We start from the raw sequence: 11,077 nt of genomic DNA, 5'->3' as shown, positions 1-11,077 counted from the left end.
CTACACGATGTAAATGTCAGATCCCAATTCCACAAGTTATCAATTTGAAAATTACAGTCCAACACTGTTTTTTTATATCGTTTAACGTGAATTAGAGCAAAACGTCACCTGCAGGCATGAAAGCTATATCCCGAGCCACCATCTGTTATGATTTATGAATGCAATCACCAACAACACATTTAATGACACAAAGGACTCATTAGAAATAAACTGAACCCTCTGGCATATTTGCGTATGGATTTACAGTCCGTGATCTCCGAAGAGGCCTCATATTTCTGATATTAATACCTTTCTAAAAGCTATATTTTCCTGGAAGTTTTATTTATATTTCATTTTCAAAAAGCGTGCGATATTAGTGCTTCTTTCTTTGTGATCACATAATTAAGTCCACTTGGTCCCAGTTGATCCTCCCTTGCTGTCTGGATGCTTGTCTGGTTCCTGTGTGCCGGAGTGTGCAGTCAGCATGTTGTTGCACTAACGCTCCCTTTGGGGGGTTTGCTCCTTTAAAATGTCACATTAAAAGGTCAATGGTTGAATCTCAAAGAAATTATTAAGCCAATATGAAAATATACATGGAGAAGAATTTACAGCTGCTTCTGATATCTTTCTGTTTTGGATCTGAAAAGCTCGGTGACGAGTTAAAGAGGTTACTACCAAAGGAACTCGCGTGGCGTGGGATTAATTGAACGTCACAATTAATTTAATATCTTTTATACATTTAAATGAAACAAAACACAGATTACAGCACAGGAGAGAGAATGTACATTTCTTACAGTTTGACAACAGCGAAGCAGCTTTTCAGAAAGATGCATTCGTCGAAATGGGTTGAAATGCAAAGTATTCAAATGTAAGAGCGCGGATTTATGTATTTACATGATGTATACATATATGTTATGCAATGATATAGTTGTATACCTCAAATATTTGACCAAAGGAAAACGGATGCAGCAAAATGAGCTAAAGTAGCAATGTCTTATAATCAATGCTTTTCATATACGTAACTTATCAGTCGTTTTAAGATGCTTAGATGAATAAAAACGTGCATCTTTCCTATCTCATAAAACATCGCCACTCTGGTAGATTATGTGCCAAATGGTTGGAAAAGTCCAGTTGTGAGGTCAGTACTGTTTGATGAGCCTTCGTCTCTGGGAGGTCTTCCTCAGCAGGTGCCTGAAGTCAAACGGGTTGTCCTCGGTCCGACTCTCGGTGGAGGGCATTCTGGGAAGTGAGTGTCTGTGAACACAACGCGGGAGGCCGCAAGTGAACAAGAGATGTTTTGAGAGATGCAAACCAACAAACCAGAAAAACAAGATGAAACGGTGCACTCTCGGGAGAGAGATTTCATATTGTTTATCATCTCCAGAGGTCGTTTGTCATGCCGTGCGTGGGCTGCCGCAGTCGGTGGCCAGGCAGGAATAGGAAAACAGATGAAATGTGTACTTGTGTTTGTCACTTTGACCGACTGGACTGCAGAAGGCAAGTGTGGCTCTTTTTTTTATTTTTGTTTCCTGAAAGGCGTGAGGCTAAAATACACAATGTTTTTGAAGGTCCTTTTTCTTTGTCCACCATTAAGCAGGTTTGGGGAATTCATCTGCAATTCCTCTTTAATTCAAGGCAATACAATATTTAAAAACACAATTTTGGTATAATAATGTTATCATGGGCATAACTTTGTTTGTTAAATCTTCTAAATCTATTAAAATGCGTCAACCTCCGGCTCTGAAAAGTGAAGACAATTAAATAAAAGTGCATAAAGCTGCATTCTCACTACTGACCACCAGGGGGCGACTCCGCTGGTTGTATAGAAGTCTATGCTTCATGTGTTAAAGCTGCATTCTCTCAACTGACCACCAGGGGGCGACTGCTCCGGTTGTATAGAAGTCTATGCTTCATGTGTTAAAGCTGCATTCTCTCTACTGACCACCAGGGGGGCGACTCCGCTGGTTGTATAGACGTCTATGAGAAAATGACTCTACTTCTCTCTTGTTTTATTCCCTCAGTAAACATTGTAAAACAAATCTCTAGTTGTAAGTCTTCTTCAATACAGCATTTAGTAAATTATGGTCCATTTAGAGTAAAAAAGACCATAAAGCAAAGTATGCTTTAGGGCGGGCCTACAAGGTGATTGACAGGATACAGACGCACCAACAGAGAGGTCAACATCTATGACCTCTCAGTTATGAAGCCGTCTCTCTGATCCTTAATTAAAATCAGGCGCCCGCTGCAGAGGAGCATACCTGTCGTTAAACACCAGTGTGGGAGGCCCGGGCTCAGTGACGGCCCTCTCTCTGGTCTGTCTACCGGCTGCCGTCGGCTCCGTCGACCGCCGGCCGTCCACGGAGCCCCTCCTCCCGACGGACGGCCTCCTCTCGGGCACGCCGCCGGGCGCCGGTTCCTCTGTGGAGAAGCAGGGCTCAGACCTGCTGGAGGACAGCGTCTGGTAGTAGTGGTCGTCCACGTCCACCTTCTTCCCTGGACTGGAGCGCAAACAGAAGGGATGCAGACTTTTAGTTTATGACTTGATAAATAGAAGTTATAAAACAAAAATGGCAAAAAATACGGGCAATAAAATATCTGTGGTTCTCTGTCACTGTTTCCGATTAACTCGGCCTTTCCTCTCGTTTACTATAGCATCACCTTTGTCTACTCTTCACTCTTCAGCCCTCTTACCGCCCACCCTCTCTCCTCCTCCTCCTCCTCCTCCTCCTCCGTCAGCTTCAGTCAGAGATGCTATCTTTCCTGCTGACCTTCTCATTCTTAATGATGCATGTAAACTGCTCCTGTCCATCGCCGGCTTTATTTATCTGCTTACAAATTATTACCCTTGATGTTCAGCGCTGTGTGTGTGTTTGTGTGTGTGTGTGTGTGTGTGTGTGTGTGTCTCCAGACTGCTGTGATAAAGTACTCTTGTTCAGCCCTACGGCTCTATCTTCACCCCCTTCTCTCTGGGCGGTATCCGCCAACCTTTTCACACCTTTACCTCCACACTAATATTCATGACGCCCGACGTGAAATGTAAGTATATTTAGCGAATGCAACCTGAGGCTAATTATCGCCACGGAGGACGCCCTTAAAAACAGGAGCGATGGGGGTTTGTTGGATTTAGGTTGAAAGTAAGAACCACTTACTCCTCTTTCCTGGGCTTGCGTTTATCATCCTGGACGGACCGCTGGGTGGAGAGAAACAGAAGCACAGATAAACGACGTGTCAATCAAACGCTGGTAATCTGTGTTCAGGAGGAGCAAAAGGAAGTGGTTTCAGAACAGCGGTTCCCAACCTTTTTGGGTCTTAACCCTATAAAAGCCCGGCTGGCCCTTTACAGGCTGCATGTGTTTATCAGCTGTGACCAGTTAGACAAAGAGTCACTGGATTGTTGTGCAGGTGTGTTCTGACGTTCATGGTTCCCAGAGGAGGAACCCTAGTTCCTCAAAATGTTTCCGTTCCCATATTGTGAAGAGTTGTGAAGTATCGCATTAGAAAAGCTGTGTGGAGACGGAAAAAAATAACAGAAACGTTCAATCCGAATTAATAAATGTTGCACCGACGTTGTTTTAATGCTCCGCTGGAGGTTGTTGTTTTTTTTAACTTGAAAAAAAGAAAACCCTGTCTTTGCCAAATTAATTATGACATCGTGATCATTCAACATCCCCGTGACTGAACAGCTATAGATATTCCTACAACGTGCCGAACGCTTATCTTTTGTCTCCAGACAACATGGAACGTGGCCAATAAAAAAGCTGGCGGTAAAAAAATATTAGTGTTTTTTGTTTTTGGGACTTTCAACGTGATGAAATTTGGTTAAAGTCGAGAAAGAAACACGACTTTACGATGCAGACACTGTATTTTCCTGTTTTTACTCATCTGCTTTTTAATTTGACCCCTCGGAGGGTTGTGAACCACTGTTTAAGACTGTTTTGTTATTATATTTCTCAATTTATAAAATTATCTAAAATATTAATGAATTGCATTAAAGATCTTCAGTGGATTTTGCTCCGATACATGCTTGTATACGAGTAATCAAATAATCATTTGGTCAATCATGTTAAGAAACAATATATATATTTTTAATGTCTCCATTATGAACTGATTAAATTATTGATTAGACGCATTATACAGTATATAACTACGTCAACTAAACGAGTGACGGCCTTGTAAACGAACCTTAAGAGCTATTTTGTGAGGCGCTGAAACCATGAAACATAAAAAAAGAATGAACGAAAAGCATTTCTCAAATGTACAAAAGAAACTCTGGAACGTAAAACTTTGTAATAGTCCGATATTTCTTGCTTTTGGAACATATGAAGCAGAGAGCTCCACACAAAGAAATAAATAAATACCCGATCGATGCAGCACTGTGGGGAGTGCAGTTACGACGTCACGCGGCAGCAGCTTTGTGGCTGTATCTAAAATCGTTGGTTCTCTTTCTGACTCACATGAATCAGGTTGTAATAGGTGGAGTCTTCCGGGGTGTTCAGGGTCTTTGGCTGCTGGGTCCGGCGGGGGGTCCTGGACTGCCTCTTGTCCGCTGCAGAGACTGTTAGAAACATTGGAAAGTGGTTTTGAGTCCACTGGCGTGATGATTCCTGTTCGAGTGCAAAGGATCGGACACTAAAACATCTGCAATATTCAGTTTATTCTATTTTTTTACTTAAGGGGTCCGATTTTCTTTTTACGTGTATTTTGGCTGCAAGAGACGTAAAAAAGTTTCTATATATATATTGAGAGTTTAGAGAGTTTATGATCGATAATAATATAATAATTTTAATAATAACAATAATGCATTTAATTTATATAGCGCTTTTCAAGGTACTCAAAGACACTTCCAAAAAGCTATATGATAAAAATAACTAAAATGACAATAAAAACAATAAATATAAACATAGATCACACATTAAAAGCAGATTTTCTCCCAGTATGAATCGCAGCTCACCACATAGCGGCTCCTCCATAACGTAAAATGCAAAGAAAAGAGCGATGACCACAAACCGATCCAAAGACGTCCAGAAGCAAACAAACCGTGGTCTCTCTCGTAAGTGGGATCCAAAAACACGCCTGCATTTACCGCGCATCGCCAGAGGGGCCGCCAAAGACCACAAAACAGAGTTCTTCGAGATTGTGACTTTCAACAGTTTTCTGGTGTTTTCTTTCTTCTACATTGTGATGGAATTCAAAAGAAGTTCGGATAAAAGCTACACGAGCTCCCCTGGTTGGCGTTAGATTTTTAATTTATTTTTCACTCCTGTGGCTGACCATCGTCATCAAACGGCTACAGAGTGTCGTAACCAACGTGTCAGAGGGAACTATTGAGCGCGACGCGGTGACCTTTGATTGTGCCGTGCTCATTGAACTGCCCTCCACGCAGTTTAACCCTAAGGCCTGCCAGTTGTTCCAATAGAGATGACGTGAAACAACCTTTGACACAGACAAAGTGTCCTGTCACCTCGTACCGATCCATGTCATTGTACTGAACATCGAAAGAGCTTGAGGGGTATGTCTGTGCATGCATAACACCCCCCCTACCCCCCCCCCCCCCCACACCTGTACTGTCGCGGGTGTGTCGCAATCTATCATCATGTTACAATATTCCTCTTTGGGCATGTGATTGTAATTGCAATTATTAACATATTACGACGACCTTTACGCTCGTTATGAGCGATCCGTCGTGAGCTCTCAGGTGAAGGAGGGGAAAAGTTTTGAAACATCGTTGAACAACTTCCTCAGAAGGTCATTCTGCGTCCCTCAAAACGACGTAAGCCGATTTCTCACACCCTCTTATTAATAATTCCCGGCATTAATTGTTTGGAAAAAAAGAAACGCTCGCTCACAAAAACGCGGGGTTGACATTTGACGACCTTTCCCCACGAAGAACAACGGGGGCTCGTCACAAATGATTCTGATGAACAAATGATTTACAGCTCATGACTGTTGACGGAGGAAATGACCCGGCGGGGGCTGGAAAGTGTAATTCAATCGTGGGTTGCAGTAGCCCTTGGAAATAACACAGATAATTTATTCTGCTTTACCTCGGGCATCAAGAAAAGCCTGTAAAGGGCAAACATGCCCGGATCAAATGAACCCTGGACTGTTCAGGACTCTCTCTGTGTGTGTGTGTGTGTGTGTGTGTGTGTGTGTGTGTGTGTGTGTACTGTTTCACTCTATGTTTGCCATCAATATAAAGTTAGACAGAAGCAGAACTGCAAACTGCATGTAAGGCAATTACAATTAAAAGGTAGTTACACCTGTCACCTGTGATTACACCTGTCACCTGTGATTACACCTGTAATCCCAGGTTTTCCCGATCTCATCGAGGATCGCGATGGGTGAAAAAGAGAACGCCGAAAACATGGACTAAAAAAACACCTTTAACCTTTAACTTTGAGACAATAAATACTGAAACGGCAGCAATTCCTGCCTCGTATCCTGTTTATTTACAATCGAGGCTTGAGAATAATCATGTATTTAAATAAACAACAACAACCAGTGAAGGACGGATGGAGCGAAAGAAAAGATAAACGTCCTCCTCAGACAGGCAAACCCGTTTTCCTTAATTATCTGAATGCGCTTTAACCTCGGGTGGATCTGAGTTATATTTACGGCTTTATAATCTGATTTCTTTTCCTCCGAGCCGATCTCGATGATCTTACTTGATTGGTGATTCCGGGGAGCGTAGCCGTTGATTGCTTTTCCTCTCACGAACATGCCGTTGTTCTCGGGGTTTGATTGATGGGCCTGGATGATCTCGTTCAACTTCTGCTGCAGGGCCACGAAGTCCTGAGAAGTTTTGGATACCTGTCGAAGAGATTTGGAATCATATGAGTAGGTGAAGGTGATGCAGAGCGACACAAAACGTCATTTGGATGACTTACTGCACATTACCTGTTTGGAGAAGCTCTCCAGTCGCGCAGCTTCTGTCCTCGCTGTCTGCTTGTTGGCCTTGAGGTTCTTTCGGTCCTTGTAGCCTCTGAAGTTGCTCTGGATCTTCACCGCAGCCTGCTCCTCCTCCAGCCTCTCTCTGTCGGCGTCCGCCTCCGCTTTGTGCTCTATCGTCACGTCCGCGACATCCAGGGCCTCCTCTCCAGCCTCCTCTTTGGTTTCCTCTTCCTCTTCAGCTCCTCCCCCCGCGTCCTTTTGCGTTTCTCTCTCGGCTTTCAGTTTCTTCCGGTCCCGGTGGCCTCTGAAGTTACTCTGAAGGACGGTGGCGGCTCTCTCCTCGTCCGGCCCGCCCGAGTTCTCCGCGGAAGCATCCGCCGTGGGTTCTCCCGTCGGCTTTGCCGGTTCTTCTTCTTTCGCTGGTTCCGGCGTCGCTTCTTTCTCCTCCTCCTCCTCCTCCTTCTTCTTCGTCTTCTTCTTCGGGATCTTGCCTTCCTCCTCGAGTCGTTTGCGCTCCTTGTGGCCGCGGAAGTTGCTCTGAAGCACCACGGCTGCTTTGGCCTCCTCTTGGACTCCTGAGGGAACGCCGGCTGCATCTCCAGCTTTCGTTGATTCCTCTTCCTCCTCGATGCCGACTTCCTCTGCCGGCGTTTGAACTTCGGGAAGCTCTTCCTCACTCGCGGCGCTGCTCGCCGTGGGCACTTCTTCTTCTTCATCACCAGGGGGACTCTTTGCTTTCTGTTTCTTAGCCGGGATCTTGCCTTCGTCCTGCAGCCTCTTCCTCTCTTTGTGACCTCTGAAGTTACTCTGGAGGACGGTGGCCGCCTTGGTTTCTTCTTCCACATTCACAACCTCTTCTGGTCCCTTCTCCTCCTTCTCCTCCTCGTCCTCCTTTGCTTTTCCAGCGTCCGCTGCCTCGACTGCCTCTTCCTCTTCCAACTCTGTGTGCTCGTCGTCTTCTGGCACCTGTGTGTGATCGCTGTCGTCGTTCTCCTCGGCTTCAAACGTACTTTCGTCTTCGTCTTCGTTCCCCTCTGGTTTAGAGGCCGTCTTCTCCTCTCTGCCGGCTGGCTCTCGTCCGTCTTCTCGTTCCGCGGACGCATCCGGCGGCAACGCCAGCTCGGCCCCGGCCATCATCTCTTTCCGCTCCTTAAACTTTTTTCTCTCTTTGTAGCCCCTGAAGTTGCTCTGCAGAACCACGGCCGCCTTCGTTTCGTCTTCCTCGTTAGCCGCTCCGTCGACTGGAGGAGGGGGAGCGTCTTCCTCGCTGAGCTTCTCCGGTTCAGGAGTCTCTTCCTCTCCTTTCAGGGCCTTGTCGGCTTCCTCTTTCTCTTTGGCTTCCCTGCAAACGGCAATTTGTCAACATGTTTGTTTCAGTGTTTTATTTTGAAAAACGTCTTTCATACCGTTTCCTTTTGAAGCTTCTCCTTTCCTTGTGGCCTCTGTAGCGAGCCTGAATCTTGGTCGCAGCTTTGTTCTTCTCATCTACCAACTCCTTGTATTTCTTTTTCGCAAGATAGCCCCTGCAAGCTGGAGAAGGCGACAAGAGAAGCGTAAACCACACACACACACACACACACACACACACACACACGGACCTTAGATTGTGTCGGACGTCTGATTCCGCCTCAGCTTGTTCTCACCAGCCTGAAACTGGACGACGAAGGCCTCCAGCTTCGCTTTGCTTTTGTCGTCAGCCGCCCTCTTCCGAACCTTGTGACCCCTGTAAGCTGGAGAGTGCGAACGGAAATTCAAAAGCGTGGATTGGGGCGTGAAAAACATTGGGCTAGCTGCTTCGTGTCGCAGTAGATAACAGAGCGTTTGCCAACCTGACTGCAGCACCAGAGCGCTCTGTTCTCGATCCTTTAGTATCCGCCGGTACCGTTTGGCTCCCATCCAGCCGCGGACGTACGCCTGCAGCAGAACGATCCGCTGGGTGGCCTGCTGCACCATCAGGTTGAGGTGCTCCACGTGGTAGTACTTCAGGAACACCTGAGAGACACACCAGACTTCACCTTGTCAACCTGTATCTGTTTTACCTGTTTAGTTACGGCATCGGATCAGCGACTTGCAGACGAGCCGCCTCAGGCAGAAACATACCAAATACACGTAGGTGTTGTTTTTTTACTACATTATTACATCTGTAGATGTCTCCTCAATTTACCAAAAAATTACCACTACATAATGTCTCGTTTGCCTTTAAACATAACATTTTGGAAATCTTTTAATACAAAAAATTATTTTCTTAATTTAATAGTGACGTCTACCCAATACCCCTGTAGCGTCTTTAACCCCACAAAACATCTTCAAACTTCTCCCTCTCACTGTTGCCAGAGCACAACATACCAAAGGCTTGTTTACAGCCCATAATGCTCCTCCATAGACACACATATAATACCAAAGGCTTGTTTACAGCCCATAATGCTCCTCCATAGACACACATATAATACCAAAGGCTCCTCCTCCATAGACACACATATAATACCAAAGGCTCCTCCTCCATAGACACACATATAATACCAAAGGCTTGTTTACAGCCCATAATGCTCCTCCATAGACACAACATATAATACCAAAGGCTTGTTTACAGCCCATAATGCTCCTCCATAGACACACATATAATACCAAAGGCTTGTTTACAGCCCATAATGCTCCTCCATAGACACAACATATTATACCAAAGGCTTGTTTACAGCCCATAATGCTCCTCCATAGACACAACATATAATACCAAAGGCTTGTTTACAGCCCATAATGCTCCTTCATAGACACAACATATAAAACCAAAGGCTCCTCCTCCATAGACACACATATAATACCAAAGGCTTGTTTACAGCCCATAATGCTCCTTCATAGACACAACATATAAAACCAAAGGCTCCTCCTCCATAGACACACATATTATACCAAAGGCTTGTTTACAGCCCATAATGCTCCTCCATAGACACAACATATAATACCAAAGGCTTGTTTACAGCCCATAATGCTCCTCCATAGACACACATATAATACCAAAGGCTTGTTTACAGCCCATAATGCTCCTCCATAGACACAACATATAATACCAAAGGCTTGTTTACAGCCCATAATGCTCCTCCATAGACACACATATAATACCAAAGGCCTGTTTACAGCCCATAATGCTCCTCCAGTACCTTCCTCCACTCACCTTGGTCTTCCCCATCGCCCAGTTCTCCAGCATGGCCTTCTCCAGTATGGTGGCGCATGTTTCTTGAGTCACGGGCGGCTCCTCGTGGGCGTGGAAAGCCACGATGTAATACCTGTAAACAGGTCAGGCTCATCAGCTGGAGCACGAACACACACACACACACACACACACACACACACACACACACACACACACACACACACGACCTCTTGATGAAGTTGGCGAACTGGATGCGGTGAGAGTAGCCCTGCCGTCGGATCTTGGCGGTCTCCAGGACGCCGGTGTAGCGCAGCTGGACCAGAACCTTCTCCCGGTCGAACTTGTTGGCTTGGCGGTCGTTGTTCGGTTTGATGCAGCGGACGAAGTGAGGCTGCCCCGCCACCATCTTGGACAGCAGGTCCATCAGAGAGTACTGGAAGGAAGAGGTGCACTTTACTTTAAACTTCTACACCACGACATCTCAGATTTGGTTACTTTTCCAAATTAAAATACGATTTCCTTTCCGGTGCAGCTAAAAACTATTTTTCATCCAGATTTGTTGATTTTTAATTCCTTCATGTGTTGAGAAAATTCTCCAACTTCTTAAGCTAAATAAACTATTTTAAAAAAAGACTCTTGAATTAGCCGGAAAATTAATAAATCGAAATATTATGCACTGCTGTAGATTAAACTACCTGACAGTAAATATATAAAGAAGTTCAATTAGCACAACCTCAATTATCTACAGCAGCAGTAATATTAATTATAGTATTTTACTTTTACTTTTATACTTAAAAGCAAATTAATATGGCAATACTTTTACTTCAGGACGTTTACTTGTGGTACAGTATTTCAACAATGCACTATCAATTATTTGTATTATTATTATAATAAAAATAAATAAATAATTTTCTATAGCTCTTTAAAATCTACTCGATGGCACTTTACATGATAAAAATACAGTCAAAAGCTATAACAATAAAAACAAAGCAAATAAATGACATAATATTAAAAACACAGTCACACTACATAACCTGGACTTGAACCTACTTACTGAAT

General features: G+C 44.4%; 1 protein-coding gene across 1 annotated transcript in view; it reads right to left on the bottom strand.

Annotated features, from left to right (window-relative positions):
- Window positions 1–695: 695 nt before the first annotated feature.
- myo3a (myosin IIIA) overlaps window positions 696–11,077 on the bottom strand; it is a 48,385-nt gene continuing 38,003 nt past the window's right edge. Inside the window, exons 25-35 of the mRNA XM_034560411.1 lie at window positions 10,246–10,451; window positions 10,040–10,151; window positions 8,700–8,862; window positions 8,514–8,600; window positions 8,277–8,400; window positions 6,877–8,212; window positions 6,645–6,789; window positions 4,434–4,534; window positions 3,129–3,169; window positions 2,238–2,477; window positions 696–1,233 (exon numbers count right to left, since the gene is read on the bottom strand). Coding sequence (XP_034416302.1) covers window positions 1,119–1,233; window positions 2,238–2,477; window positions 3,129–3,169; window positions 4,434–4,534; window positions 6,645–6,789; window positions 6,877–8,212; window positions 8,277–8,400; window positions 8,514–8,600; window positions 8,700–8,862; window positions 10,040–10,151; window positions 10,246–10,451 — 2,670 coding nt within the window. The 3' untranslated portion in view covers window positions 696–1,118. The remainder of the gene's footprint in view (window positions 1,234–2,237; window positions 2,478–3,128; window positions 3,170–4,433; window positions 4,535–6,644; window positions 6,790–6,876; window positions 8,213–8,276; window positions 8,401–8,513; window positions 8,601–8,699; window positions 8,863–10,039; window positions 10,152–10,245; window positions 10,452–11,077) is intronic.

This window comes from Cyclopterus lumpus, chromosome 20, assembly GCF_009769545.1.
Source record: "Cyclopterus lumpus isolate fCycLum1 chromosome 20, fCycLum1.pri, whole genome shotgun sequence".
Classification (NCBI taxonomy): Eukaryota; Metazoa; Chordata; class Actinopteri; order Perciformes; family Cyclopteridae; genus Cyclopterus; species Cyclopterus lumpus.
This window is presented reverse-complemented; position numbering and strand designations above follow the sequence as displayed.